The sequence below is a fragment of the Microtus pennsylvanicus genome, chromosome 6 (genome assembly GCF_037038515.1).
Source record: "Microtus pennsylvanicus isolate mMicPen1 chromosome 6, mMicPen1.hap1, whole genome shotgun sequence".
Taxonomy (NCBI): Eukaryota; Metazoa; Chordata; class Mammalia; order Rodentia; family Cricetidae; genus Microtus; species Microtus pennsylvanicus.
The window spans coordinates 96,871,427-96,886,897 of NC_134584.1; the positions used below are offsets into that span (position 1 = coordinate 96,871,427).

The following is a 15,471-nucleotide window of genomic DNA, read 5'->3' on the forward strand; positions in this document are numbered from 1 at the left end:
ACTCTAGGTCCAGGGGATCCAACACTTTCTTCTGCCCTCCCTCCTCTTCTGCACATGGGCGGTACACAAACATACACCCAGGCACACTCAGATACAAGTTAAGTAAAGTAAATACATGTTTAAAAAACAAATTTCGAAAAAAATAGTTCTAAAAGCTGGGTATACAGACATGTATACATATTATCAACCCAGATGGGTTAAAGGGCTGACCAGAGGAGCTAACACTATAAAATGCCTAGAAGAAAACATGGGAGCTGGTGCTATGTCTTGTTTATAGGAAACCTGCATGGTGATGGATTTGGCAATGGTTTGGTATGCCATGCAAGCACAGGAACCAAATAAATAGAATTAGAGGGTATCACAATTGGGATTCCCAGCAAGCAAAGAGATAGTACAAAGACTGGAAGGAACCTCTTTCTGATAGCTTGCATGATGGAAATCTAATATCCACATCAAACTTCTTCAAAATGGGCAAAGGACACAGATACATTTTTTTTTCTGTTGAAGAAGGTGAACAAATTCCCAATAAGCACATAATAAGATGCTCAATGCCGGTAATCAAAAACCACTGGACACTCCTTCAAACCCTTTATGCTGTCCATAATCAAGACAGCCAAGGAGGAGTAATAGCAAGTTAGAACTGTCATGCTTACTGGAGGGGATGGAAAAGGCAGGTTTCCCTGGAAACAGTTCTGCAGGTCCTCAAGAAGTCAAATATGGTTAACCTTGAAATATCATCCCTTCCTATATCTAACCCCCAAAGAATCAAAAATATGCTCATATGGAAACTTGTATGTGATATTCAGTATTCATACAACAGTTCCCAGATGACACAACTCCTGTCTGTCCACTGAAGAAAAAGAAATGTGGTATGCCCATAAAAGGAATATTATTCAGCAATAAAAACAAAGAAATGCTGATATGAACTGTAGTACAGATGAGTTCTGAAAGCATTATATTAAAAGAAAGAAGTCAGACTCAAAAAAAGTCCCATATTTTATGATCCTATTTTACATGAAATGCCCATAAAAGGGAAACTAGACATGGTGGTGCACATTTTATTTGTTTGTTTGTTTTTCCGAGACAGGGTTTCTCTGAGTTGCTTTGGAGTCTGGCTTGGAACTGGCACTGGATATGTGGAATTTATTGGAATGACTTACAGGCTGTCGTCCAACAACGGCTAGCTGTGAACGGAAAGCTCAAGAACCTAGTTGTTGCTCAGTCCCACGGCGCTGGGTGTCTCAGCTGGCCCTCAGCATACACTGGAATCCCAAAGAAATAGACTCCAGTGTCAGTGAAGGAATGGGTGTCCTGACAGGGCGAGGGAAGGCAGGCAAATCCGAACACACCCACTTCCTTCTTCGTTGTCCTCAGACAGACTTCCAGTAGAAGGTGTGGCCCAGATTAAAGGTGTGTCTTCCAGCCTCAAGATCTGGATCAAAAGCATGCTGTCTTCTTGCCGCAAGATCCGGATTATAGGTGTGCCCCCCATTTCTAGATTGCAGTTCATTCTGGGTATAGACAAGGTGACAGCCAAGAATAGTCGTCACACTCCATCTCAGAGGAGAGGGTGAAGAACAGACAAAACAGACTGTTTGTTGCCAAGGGTGGAGGATAGAGAGAGACTGTGTTTTCTTTCTGGAGTGATGACGAATGTCTTAGAATTAGAGAGTGGTACATCAAAAACCACTGAATTTTATGCTGCAAAAGGATGAATTTAGGAGTTTATAAATTAAATCTCAAGGTGGGAGAGATGGTTCAGTGGGTGACACACCTGCCACCAAGCCTAAGGATCTGAGTTCAATCCCCAAGACTGACAACTGTGGAAGGAGAGAATTGACTGTAGGAGATTGACCTCTGAGCTCCACACAGACGGGGACACACACACACACACACACACACACTCACTCACACTAGACATGTTTTTTCAAAACCAAATACCTATGATCTGGAGAGATTGATCAATAGTTGGAAGTACTTACTTCTCTTCCAGAGGACCTGAGTTCAGTTCCCAGTACCCATGTTATCAGATAGCTCATAACTACCTATAACCCCAGCTCTGGGGATCCAGTATTTCTCACTTCTGTGGGCACCCGCGCTAAAGCGCTTACATAAGGACATGCATGCATACCACAATTAAAAGTAAGAATAAGGAGATTGTGTAGATGACTCAGTGGTTAAGAGCTCTAGCTTCTCTTCCGGGGGTCCTGAGTTCAATTCTCAGCAACCACATGGTGGCTCACAACCATCTGTAATGAGATTTGGTGCTTTCTTCTGGCCTGTAGGAATACATGCAGGCAGAACACTATAATAATGATAGATAGATAGATAGATAGATAGATAGATAGATAGATAGATAGATAGATAGATCTTAAAAAATAAATCTTAAAACAAACAAAAAACATATATCAATTTTTTTAAAAACCTGGCGCCAAATCTAGGCGTATTAGAGTGACCTTGGCAGATGCTTCTCACCGCTTCCCTGAGCCTCAGTTTCTCTTGGGGGTCAGGGTGCGGTATTCAGGTGGACCTCTGGCTGAGCTGGGCTCCACATGCGGCTTGTTACTGTCACCATCGCTGCTGTTCTGATCTGACCTCAGCCTGTGGCAGCGAACAGTTTAGGGGGCCGTAGGACTTAGTGTCCGAACTGCACACTCAGACGCTGCTGCTTCTAGTCTCCCTTTCTTCTTCTGAGCCACATGAACAATGCTAGCCCTTTCAACAGAATGTTGCAGGAGAAATGATGAGATAATGGATGTAAAGCAAGGGCAAGCTTAGTCTGGCACTGGTAAGTATCCAGTAAGTATCCTTTTTTTTGTTAACCAGCATCTGTTACTGTAACACAAACCAGGTAAGCAGTTTATAAAGAAGAAAGGTTTGGTTCAGCTCACCATTTTGGATGTTTTGGCTCTGTTTGGCCTGGTTGCTTTGGGCCTGTGCTGAGACATCACATACTGGTGGGAGTGTGTGCTGCACAACCCGCCCACCTCCCATCAATCAGGTCTTGCCTCTTGAGGGTGGAGTATGTTGTAGAGAGCTGCCAGTGGCTGGAGACCGAGCACATGAACACAGGGACCTTTGGAGAATATTCTAGATCCAAAACAGCTAGAATTACTATTAAATATTGTTATGGTAATGGCATTTTGGGGCCAGTTAGCTTCAAAAGGCTTTCACTTCTCCATCCCACCCATCTTTTTATCCTAGAGTTTCCTGTCTGCTTCATTCTCCTGGTTTGGCCTGTGTGGTGTTTAGGCTTAGCTTCAATGCTTTCAAGTTTGCCTTCTCACTGGCTCTTATTGCTCTTCTGCTCACAGGGCCTCAGCTTGGCCAGAACCTGGCTTTGCTCCTGTCTCTTTGCAAAGTGTGCCTTCCTTCCCTGCTCTTGAATCAAACTGGGAAGCACATCTCCTCCCAGCCAAGGAGAGGCACATGATGGGGAGGGAGGCTCAAGACAGAGCTCCCTCACAGTCCCCTGCATGCATGGGGACCCTCACCTGGGGCACCCCCGGCTCAACTGAAATGAGGAAGTTCCTGCGGCTGCCCAGGTCAGAGAGTTTCTTTCTGAGTCGCAATCAAAGCAAAAGCCCAGACACCCTACTTCTAGGAATTATCTACCACACATCTTCCCCCTGGAAATTCGCTCAAGAAACATTGGACATTTTTATGTAAAGGCACAAGATTAGAAAACCCCCAATTTGTCTACCAGTGGGACAATGACCACGGGCCTGTGTACACAGCAGAGAACCATGGGACTATGAGAGACAATGGGGCACAGGGGACTGCAGCCAAGGTGTATTTTAGGTGACGAAAAGCAAGGTGCATGTTTATCGACTCTTCCTCCTTTCATTTCTCCCCTCCTTCCTCTCTACTCCCTTCCTCTTTTCTTTCCTTTCTTCTTTCCCTCCTTCCTTGTTCCCTCTCTCCTTCCCTCCTCTCTTCCCTCTTATTCCCCCTTCCTTCTTCTTTTGGTGGGTGTATGTATGTGTGTGTGGGCATACATGTGTGTACATGTACCTGTGGAAGCTGAAAGTCATGTCAGGTGAGTTCTGTTAATCATTATCCATCTTATTTTTTAAAATGTAATTGGTCTTGGTTTTTAAGACAGGGTTTTCTGTATAACAACCCTTACTGTTTTGGAACTCACTTTATAGTGAGGTTGGCCTCGAAGTCACAGAGATCCTCCTGCCTCTGCCTCCTGAGTATTTAATCCTGGGATTAAAGGTGTGCACCGCCATGCCCAGCCTTAGATATAATTTTTAATTTTTAGATAATGTGCATGTTTATGTGTGGGTATATGCATGTGAGTGCAGTGTCCCAAAAGGCCAGAAGAGGGCATCTGATCTCCTGGACCTGGAGTTACATGTGGTTATGAGTGACCTGGTATGAATGCTGGGAACTGAGCTCAGGTCCCCCTGCAACAGAGCTGAGCCATTGTCTCTCTAGCCCTCTCCTTATTTTTGGAGTTATGGTCTATCACTGAACCTGGAATTTATGGATTTCCCTAGATTGTACCAGCTGGCCAGCAAGCTCCAAGGAGCCTCCCGTCTCTATGTCCCCAGCCACTGTAGTTGGTTTTTACTTGGGCATTAGGGGGTTTGAACTTAGGTCCTTATGTTTGTGCATAAGCATTTTACTAAGCTATCTCCCCAAACCCCTCTCCCCTGTCTCTCTGGAGTCTTGCTATAATTCCCAGGCAGATCCTTAACCCCTAGGGTTCAAGCAATCCTCCTGCCTCAGGCTCCTAAGCACCTGGGGTGACAGGTATGTGCCACCAGGTTCTGATTTACAGTTTTGACATTGTTATTGTTTGTTTTTAAGATAGAATGTCCCTTGCTGCCTTGGAAATCAATATGTAGACCAGACTGACCTCAAAGTCACAGAGATCCACCTGTCGTTGTCTCTTCTGTGCTGGGATTAAAGACGTGTGCCACCACAACCCACTCCTGCTTTAAGTTTTTAATAAATAAAAATTAATTCAGGGGTCTGAAGAGATGACTCAGTGCTTAAGAGCACCAAGTGCTCTTTCAGAGTTGGGTTCAAGTCCTAGCAAACACATGGCAGTTCACAACTGTTTGTAACTCCAAGGTCTGACACCCTAACACACATACACACACACACACACACACACACACACACACACACACACACATGCGCGCGCGCAGCAAAACACCAATGCAAATAAAATAAAAATAAGTCAAACAGTGGTGGCACACGCCTTTAATCCCGGTACTCAGGAGGCAGAGGCAGGTGGATCTCTGTGAGTTTGAATCCAGCCTGGTTTAACACGGTGAGTTCCAGGACAGGCTCCAAAGTAACAGAGAAACTCTGTCTTGAAAAAGAAAGAAAGAAACAAACAAACAAAAATAGTTCAGATCTTGGAATGGTGGCACACGACTATAATCCCAATACTCTGGAGGCAGAGACAGGAGGATCAATGCAAGTTTGAGGTCAATCTGGTCTACATAGTCTCTAGTCTGCTTAGGCCAACTCAGGCTACGTAGTAAGACACTTTCTTCAAAACAAACAAATATTAATTTAAACAAAGAAAGGGAGGTTGGGACAAGATGATTGTCTACGAGACTCTATGCCTTTCACGGTACAAAGTGAGACAGCGTGACTACCAGGAGGAGGAAAGGCCGGCCCCTTCATCATTAGCGCCCCATCCCTATCCCTACTGCCACTCTAGGTCCTGGGGCTTCACCATCTGCAGCCCCAAGAATTCCCCTGCTTCCCTTGAAAGCTCATCACCATGCCTGGTGCTCTGACTGGGCATCAGGGCTCCTTTAACTCCCTATCTGCCCCTCCTCCAGTGAGGGAGGCCAAGAGCCCTGGTAGTACAGAGGTCGCCAGGTTGCAGGTATGCCCAGAGCAGGGGGAAGGGACACTAAGCTCAAAGGCTGGGCCAGGATGAGATCCTTGGGGCCTGCCAAGTCTCTGGGGATCCAGGTGTTCTCCAGGGGAAGACCCCCCGGCCCACCATGGAGGCCCTGGGCCCTAAGAGGCCCTTAAGAAAGCCCCAAGGCTTACTTGCTTACGGTGCTCTTGTGGTAGCCGTTGGCTCACAGAGGAGTTTCACAAGCAAAAATAATTCTCGGGCCGGTGATATGGCTCAGAGGGCAGAGGTGCTTGCTGCCAAACATGATGACTAGAGATTAATTCCCAGAATCTACATGATGAAAGCCTAGCTCCTGCTCCCATCTCCCCAATAAGTAAATAAATAGTTACAAAAGTCTTTTAAAGAAATATTGCTTGTCTGAGGCAGGAGGATCACTTGAGTTCAGAAGTTTGAGATCGGTTTGGACAACATAATGAGACTCTTACACACACACACACACACACACACACACACACACACACACACACACACCTTTCTTTTTGGTGTGAACTGTGGTGAAACATACCTTTAATCCCAGCGCTCAGGAGACAGAGGCAGGAGAATGGCTGCAAACTAGAGGCCAGCCTGGCTTCACAGCAAGCCCCTGCCTCAAAACAAAAACATAAAACAGCTCTTTGTTTTTTTCACTTGTTTTTGACACAGGGTCTTATCATGTAGCCCAGGCTATCTTCAAACTCTTGATCCTTCTGCCTCAGCTTCCCAAGTGCTGGGATTATAGGTGTGTACCACCAAGCTTAATCAGATACACGTTCAGTGGTCAAGTGTTCTGTTTGTTAGATCAGTTCAGCACGTGACCAAGTCCCACCACTGTTAGCAACTTTATCTTGCCATTTTGGCTTTGCTTCCCCCCTAGACACACATGTGCACATTCACATATGCATCTCATACACATACATACCTTGCACATGCATCTATGCCTATAAATACACATACACAATGCTCTATACATATCAATATATGTACACACGTATGCATTAGATACCACAGCCATCGGTGTCATATACAAGACCATCTCTTACACATGCTGAAGTCTTCAATGCATGAAGCAAACTTCTCTAAGACACAATAGCATCTAATACGAGGCTGTATTCAAACTTTCCCACTTATTTATGGAAAGTTTTGGCATTAGGTTTTTTTGGTGTGGTTTTTCTTTTCTTTTCTTCTTTTTTTTTTTTTGAGGCAGGGTCTAGATCTAGCCCATGCTTCCCTAGAACTCACCGTATAGCCCAGCCTGGCGTCAAACTCATGGTGATCCTTCTGTCTCACACCCAGATGTTGAGATTGTAAGTGAGTTACCATGCCAGGCGTCAGGAGGTCTTTGTTAGAAGTCGGTATCAGGTATGGGCTCTTGCCTGCTGCCTTGTTGGAGGCAGGGTTTCTTGCTCATCGCTTCCTGAGTCTGCGTAGCTTTCAGGGATCCTCCTGGCTCCACTTCCCATCTCGTCTTGGAGCCCTGGGATTACAGGCCTGTGTCTGCCGTTTGTGGGCCCGGGGAGCCAAAACTCAGGCCTTCATGCACACAAAACAGGCACCTTGTCCACTGAACCATCTCTGCAACCCCGGCTTTGCATTCTAGGGTCATTGATGGGTCTCAAACTCACAGGGCTCCTCCTGTCTCAGCCTTCTGAGTGCTAGAATTACAGGTATATGCCATCATGATCAGCCCTAATTTTTGAAGCGTGTGTGTGTGTGTGTGTGTGTGTGTGTGTGTGTGTGTGTAAAATCTGAGACAGATTTGAAAGTCTGAAGGTCCTCTGGGGTTTGGCAAATTGCTTTTGTGGGGTAACTTATTTTCTTCCAGCTTTTATTGTTATTTTGTTAAAGACGAGAACTCACCATACAGCCCGGATTATTTTGAACTCACGGGCCTATGCAACCCTTTTCTCTACCCTCCTCAGCAGCTGAGAATACACGTGTGAGAATACAACCACATTCAATGCCTGTGTTTTCCCTAACTAAGAATTAGTACCGGAAGCTCGGTTTACCTTGGGGAGGGCCGCATTTCTGGCATGCATTGCACAACATGTAGTTAGTACTTCAAACCGCGTGGTGCACGCTCCGCGGCACTAAGGTGTGTTCAGATGTTTGCGACTCTGGCTGCCATCTGTTTTGCCGAATGTTATGTGACAAGTCTCACAGGGAGATGTAACCTACACAGCCACTCACTCCAGGTAGGGAGTCCAGACACAGGCCAAAAGTACGGATACCGCTAAGGTCCAACTCGGTGAACAATGAGTTTTTTGGGAGGTTGCTTACAGGAATATAGGTGAGGGGTTACTTACAGGAGTAAAAATGATTCAAAGACAGCAGCACCACCAAAGCCCACCCCAGCATGGGTCACAGCTCACGGAGTTGGGAACCTGGAGCCCAGAGCTCAGCAGGTTGAAGGACTGGGAATGGTAAGAGATCAGCTCTCCAGGGCTTGTATGACAGTCTCGCGCCGGCTTCTCTTGGGCCACATTCCAGGACACTTGGAGAGTGTGACGTTCTGAGTAGGTGGGCTGACCAAAGAAGTGACCTTTCAGATGGCTCTGACGTCTGAGTAGGAGTTTCTTCAGTAGAGAAGTAGGAGAGTGTAAACAGAGTCAGGGTCAGGCCACAGACCTCTTTGAGGAACTGTCGGTGTCACGTGATCTCTCTGACTGTGTGTGGAGAGTGGTTTTGAAAAGGTAGCCCTGAATGTCGTAGCCAGGAGTCTGGGTTCAGTCCTCAGGTGATTGGGGGACCCCAGTAGGGTTTTAACGTCAGAAAGGGCCACACGGCCCTTCCTTTGAGTCTGTCCACTCCCGCTGGCCACGCATGGGGAGGGAAATCTGTTGGTGTCCACGTAGGTGGTGCAGTTGGACAGGACTGGGGATGAGGGACTGTTTCTAAAGCAAGTAGAATCAGTGGGATGGGGCAAGAGGGGGAGATGAAGTGGGCGAGAAAAGCCCGAGAAGATGCTGGTTCTATGCAAGTTGAGGAGCAGCCCGCTCTGAACTGGGGGAGGCTGAGGCGTCTGAGAAGGCCTAGAAAAGTCAGGTTATGGGGCCAAAAGCCTGACCCAAAGGGCTCATGGACCTCCACCCTGCAACACTCCATCTTTGTCTAGGAGGCCCCAATAGTCTGTCCTTGTCTGCTGTCCATGTGCCAACAGCCACTGAGGTGGGCAGCGGGGCTTTGTCCGACTCCCAGTCTCTGCCAGGAGAAGTTTCTCCCCAAGACCCCTACTGGCATGACTGAGGTCATAGGGCAAACAGCCCCTGGAGATCACCACTGAGGGGACTTCACAGGTCTCTGGGGACCCGTAATTTCAGTCCCCTCTGAGTACTTCCCCGCCTTTGGATCCTCCCGTCTGGGGAAGTAGGACTTCTTCTTTTAGGGGATGAATATTAGGCTCGGCGGTGACTAAGAGATGTCTGAACCAGTGGGTGGAGAGAGTGTTTAAATATCAGGCCTCCTTGTCCTCTGGTCATTAGACACCTGTCAAGGATAGATTCAGCATGGCCAGCCTGCGGACTCTGCTCCTCGTAACTCTCGTTCTTCTCGCTGTGGTCATTCAGACGCCTGATGCAGGTGAGGCTGGGGAGCAGAAGAGCGGACCCTAGAATGTCGGGAAACAGTCTCAGAGTGGTTCTGCCATCGAGTCTTGTGACTTTGGGCTAGCTCTGGCACTCTCCTGGGCTAGCGCTATGACTTCTAAATGGGTAATACCGTGTAAAAACTGGTATTACCCATTTATAAACTGGATAGTCAGGAAGGATTGTATTAGGATCTGCCCCAGTTGGTTTGGTGGTTGTAGTATGCAAGGCCTAGGGACCCTATTGCCTAGGGTGTTTCTTAAGCGGATACAAGGCCTACAAGGTATCAGGTTTGAGTTGGGGAAGGCAGAGACTCACTTCGAAAGCTGTCCCTGCCCTCACAACACCCAAGGTTTGCTCTGCAGCCTGTGGTCGACACAGGGTCCTGACCCCTCTTTCCCCTCGCACTATCAACACTCCTGCTTTGGGCAGGGCAAGAGAAGGGTCTCCGTCTGGAATGAGGCAACTACAACCAGACAATTGTTGCTCACAGACAGCCTCCATATAACAAAGTCCTATGGAATTGGTATTCTTCTACGGGCCTCGGAGATGACAAATGATTAGGGCCATTCAGGGGCAGAGTGGGACTTGACCCAGGTCTGCATTGTGACTGTCATCTGTCTGAGCCTTGATTCCGATGCTGCTACAGTCTCACTGTGTGTGACCTTCCATGCTTGCCTTCCGCTCTGCGCCTCACCAGGGCACAGAGACGAGGAAGATGCTTCTAATTCTGCACTGCACACATGAGGGTTGGTGGGTCTGGAGTAGGGTTGAGCAACCGCCAAGCTCCTGGGAAGCTGGTACTGGTGTCCACACACTAAGCCAAGGTGAGCACTGGGGCTTCCTTTGGCTCAGAGGTGCAGGACCCCATTTAGAAGCCGGTTGATGTTCAGCTGTTCTGAATCCACTTCCTGGAGCTGGCTGTCCCAGAGTGTAGACACTGGGCCCTGAGTGACAGCTCTGAATGAGGCCTAGAAAAGATATTTATCTGGGTGGGATAGAACCTTTCCCTATACGTCAGTCTGCGATCAGGGCTGGGGCTGGCCTCTCTGCACTCCAACTAACATGCCCTGGGTACCCCTCCACCAGCTCCCTACGGTACCAACATGGAAGACAGCATCTGCTGCCAGGACTACATGCGTCACCCCCTGCCAGCACGTGTAGTGAAGGAGTACTTCTGGACCTCCAAGTCCTGCCGCAAGCCTGGCGTTGTGTGAGTAGGGAGCTGGGCCACAGGGCGCGGGAGGAGGGGCCTGGCAGATGTGGTCCAAGAGTGGGCAGGATGTAGCAAGTTCCAATGCAAGGAGGCTTGGCAGGATGGGATGGTTCCGCCAGGCTCGGGTGTTCTGAATTCCAAAATGATGGTACCATTCAACAGATAGTATTGGACGTCTGTAACGTGACAAAGCTGAGAATGGCTGCTGAATCAATGGGTACCACCCCAGCGTGGTACGCACACGTGGGCAGTAGTAGCCACGGGCGATTAGTGATGGGAAGCAGCGTGGGTACCGGGTACAAGCAGCATGCCCAGAGTCGCTCCCTGCTGAGACAGTCTGTGCCCTCCTAGCCTCCTGGAATTCTTCCAGGTAACCCTTTTGGCCAGAGACATACGACGACGTGCCGACATCTAGAGATGGCTGCCTGTGTGCCCGGGCTATTCCGAGCACTGCGTATGTGACTCACTGAGTCTTGGAAGCGATGCTACAAGGAGGTTAGCCTATTTCATAGGTGAGACCCAAGCTCAGCAAAGGGAAGGGATCCAGGATCAGCAAAGAGAAAAGGACCCAGGTTTAGGAGAGGGAAGAGGACTTAGGCTCAGCAGGGGGAACAGAAAGCAGGCTCAGTTAAGAACTTTACTTGCCGGGTGGTGGTGGCGCACGCCTTTAATCCCAGCACTCGGGAGGCAGAGGCAGGCGGATCTCTGTGAGTTCGAGGTCAGCCTGGTCTACAAGAGCTAGTTCCAGGACAGGAACCAAAAGCTACAGAGAAACCCTGTCTCAAAAAATCCAAAAAAAAAAAAAAAAAAGAAAAAGAACTTTACTTGCCTTGGGACAGGGTTTCCCAGGCTGTAGCAGGAGCTCCTGTATTCCTGGGAGAAGTTTCCTCTTGTGATTCTCCCCTTGGCACCCCAGCTTTCACCACATGGCAGGAAGTCTGCTCTTTTTCTGTGGTAGCCCCCCTGGATGCTTCTAACCCCCTAGAGCCAGTTTCCAGCCACATCACCTATTGGACAGTTCTTGGATTTGGGGTCACGATCCCACCCCTTGGGCTCTGTATCTTCTCTCCCTCATCCCACAACCGACTCCATCTCTTAGAGATGTCTGCTGGAGAAGGACAAAGAAGGGCGGAGCAGGAGCCCTCCAAAGGTTCTGGCTCCTTCAGCCCTGAGTCTGTTTCCCATCACTTCAGCAGAGCCATAGCCCAATCTCCCGAGTGCAGAACAGTTCTGTGCTAAGCATAAGGCACATAACCCTTAGCTAGAAGCAGCCCTGTGCAGCAATCCCAGTCTGTCTGGTTCCCTTGCACACTGAGGAGGTGGCATGAGCTTAAGGGTCCCTTTAGCATCACAGGGCAGCAAATGGAAGCCACAGGGCTCTGGCCTGTAATATAAGAGATGCTCAGGGAAGAACAAACCCTACTGATCCTTGGTCTATGAGCCCAAAGGGAGTCTAGAAAGAATACGGCTTGACAGGTGGGGAGATGGGCGTGCAGGGAGGGACCAGCCTTGCGTAAGATGCCCAAGAAGTCACACTCAGGCTGGCTGTGGTGGCCCACAGCTTTAATCCCAGCATTCAGGAGACAGAGGCAGGTGGATCTCTGTGAATTCAAGGCCAACCTGGTCTACATAGTGAGTTCTAGGACAGCTGGGGCTACACAGAGAAACCCTATCTAAAAAAAGGAAGGAAGGAAGGAAGCTCAGTGTTGCTATTGTCCTTAGACGCTGTTCATTAGTGGTCTATGATGCAAAGTTCAGGGATGTGGGGAGTCAGCAGCTCTCAGCTGTAAGGCAGGACTATCGGGATGCAGCTATGGAACCGGAGCAGAGATCCCAGCACCGGCCAGCCTGTACCCTCCTTGCCCACTACAGCTTCAGTGCCCAGGCCTGGTCTGGTACTTGCTGCAACTAAGCAGGGCAGAAGCCGTGGGCCACACTTGTTAGAAAGGGGGAAAAGGTGGGTTTTAGCCCACAGCTCAAGGTGCAGGCCTTCAGGCAGGGAAATCGAGGCAGCAGGAGCTGGAAGCAGCTGGTCACATCTTGTCCATAGTCAGGAACAGAGAGGAATGCAAATGCTTAGCATGTATCGCCACATCTGCTGCCCTGGACCGGCCTCATCCACAGTTCAGAGGGGTTTTCTCCTAGCACTTAAAAATAAGATATCGCCGTAGGCGTGCCCAGAGGTCTCGGAGGTCATCCTAGATGAGTCAAATGACAGTAACTTTTCCATCACCACGGGGCAAACCTATTTCTCCCCGAGATGCTCTAGGACTCTCAAAGAGGCCTGGAGGGGATTTCTTCAAAGTCACAGTCCAGCCCCCACCCCAGACATATTTTACTCCTTATATTTGGTCAAATTTCTTTAAAACATGGAGTTATTGCAATAATCAAGGAAGCCATTGTAAAAGAGTTTGAGGAAAGTGCTCAGTCAGTAAAGTTCGTATCCTTAGCACTCATGCAAAAGAGCCAAACAAGGCAGGCTGTGCCTGTAATCCAGTGGTGGGGAGGTGAAGACAGGACTATCCTGGGCTTTGTGGGCCAGCTTGTCTGTTTGAACTGGAACTTCAAGTTCAGTAAACTGCATTTAAAAATAAGATGGAGAGAGAGTGAGGGAGACACTATGTTAACCTCTGGTCTCTACGCATCTGTGTGCATGCATGTGCGTGTGCGCGCTCACACACACACACACACACCAAAACCAATGTAATGTAAAGTGTTGGGGCCATCTTCTGACACAATGACATAGCGCCTACTATGTATCCCAACAGCTTCATTGAAATCTCACGTAGCTAGGCAGGACTGTCACCCCATCTTACAGAGGTGGAAACCTGATCCCAAAGAAGTTACCTGACTTGTGAACAAGGAGCAAAACTAGAATCCATTCCAGATAGGCTGCTCCCAAGTCCATACTTCTGTCCAGTAGCCTACTAATGCTATCACTTACTCCCTGGTATCTCTTCCAGTTTGATAACCATCAAGAACCGGGACATCTGTGCTGACCCCAGGATGCACTGGGTGAAGAGACTTCTCCATAAGCTGACCTAGTGAGGAGGGCCTGATGACCATGGGCTTGGCCACTCCCGCTGCCATTTATGCAAGAAAGCTGCCAACGACACTGCCCTCACTCACCTCCGTGTCCTGGACTGTCACCCTGTCAGGCCTCTGGTCCCCTCCACCTCCCCTGCAGCCCCTCTAACCCATCCTCGTCACAAGGCAGCTGAGAGAGCACGTTCAGGCCAGCCCTTTCCCAGAATCCCCTCCCATTGCTTTAGATGAGGCCACACCCTTGCTTTGGTGCCCTGGTCCTGCAGACCTGGCTGCCTTCCCTCTCCCCAGCCTAGGGAAGACCCAAATGCTTTGGGTCTGTGCTGCTCAGGTTCACTGCCTGGAAGGTTGCTGATACTCAGAACGCTATTCCTCTACTTGCACTGGCCCAGTGCCAATGGCCTTCAAGGCTTCAATCAATCCTGGCGGGCACCACCAGTTCTTCAGACTTCTGTGGTCTCTGCCTGCTCTCTGTAGAACTCTCAGGGTTTCAGGATGGTCCACCAGGCCCGGGGGTTAGGCTGAGGTTCCCACCAAAGCTCCTCTTGTCTCTTGGTCTCCAGCGTGGGGCAGGGAACACAGGAGCATGGGACAGGGAGCACGGGGCATGGAACGCGGTGCACACAGGCAGGCTCAGAATCAGAATTCTGAAAGGAGCTGCAGACTCCATCAGTAAAAGTCATATTTCCCCACCCCTGGGTACAGGGCAGTCTCCTGTCACCACAGAGCCTCGGGCTGTTAGAAGGCGGCTATGTAAGTCAACCGTGCAACCCTAACTTTACCAAGAATCACCTTCCGTACCCTCTTTAACCATTTCTTCCTCACCCTGCTTCTCTTGACTGCTTGACTGAATTGCTGGTCCTCAAATTCATGCTATGGTGTTAGTGACTGCCATGGCTTGGTATTATAAGCTCTAGTGATATTTATATAGGAAAAGAGGATAAATATTTATATAGGAAAAGAGGCCAAATAGATGAACTGGAGAGTCTTAGGAACTGGGGTCAGGGAAGGCCATGCGTTCTCATCCCCAGAAAGCAGCTGGGTATGGTGACTGCAGTGGGTGGCATAGAAAAGCTGAAGAGTTTAGTTGGGAATTATTTTTGGGTGGTTGGGGCAAGCTAGGACACAGATTTAGGATTCATTTGTGCTTCCCTGGGGACAGCAGTGTCCTGGGGGAGGGGATAAATCTGCTTGCTCCTCTGGAGGGAAAGTGGCTTGGCTTAGCCGAGTGGCTTGATTGTGTGACCCTGAGAACCTTGCTTCACCTTTCTGACCCTCAGCTGACAGATGGGACTGTGGAGGGTTAGATCCAAACCATGGGGACAGACACTGCCAGCCACAGCTGTGCCCACGGCTCATGTCCCTCCAGAACCCAGCAGGAACATCTGCCAACCAGGAGCACCGTTAGTGCTAATCTGCCCGCTGCCCATGGGAGCCTCAAGTGCCCTGAGACCCACCCGCCTCCTCTCCTACTTCTGGGAAAATAAATGTTTACCAACAGTGTCTGCCTTGGTCCCTCGTCATCTGTGTCACCGGGAAATAGGATGGGACACCATGACCTGTGCCACTTACTGGAGAAGATGACATTCAAATATAAAGAGACTTGTATAAGGTTACCCTATGGGTGGATACAAGGCTTGGGACGCAGCTACATAAATACCAAGAAAAAAGCCAGGCATTTGTCCCCAAGCTCCCACTGACCTGGCTTGGCCATGCATAAGATCACTGCTTGTCCCCAGGTCCAGAGCTAGGTA

At 48.9% G+C, this 15,471-nt stretch overlaps 1 protein-coding gene across 2 annotated transcripts; it reads left to right on the forward strand.

Moving 5' to 3' along the window:
- Positions 1–1,406: 1,406 nt before the first annotated feature.
- Ccl22 (C-C motif chemokine ligand 22) lies at positions 1,407–15,211 on the forward strand. 2 transcript variants are annotated; one of them, XM_075977915.1, is made up of 3 exons: positions 1,407–1,479; positions 10,546–10,669; positions 13,636–15,211. In XM_075977915.1, exons 1-3 carry the CDS (start codon positions 1,446–1,448, stop codon positions 13,715–13,717), a joined length of 240 nt encoding a protein of 79 aa, XP_075834030.1. In that variant the 5' UTR covers positions 1,407–1,445; the 3' UTR covers positions 13,718–15,211. The 2 variants fall into 2 exon arrangements, with proteins under 2 accessions (XP_075834030.1, XP_075834029.1); XM_075977914.1 differs by lacking the exon at positions 1,407–1,479 and adding an exon at positions 9,330–9,451.
- The last annotated feature ends 260 nt before the right edge of the window (positions 15,212–15,471 follow it).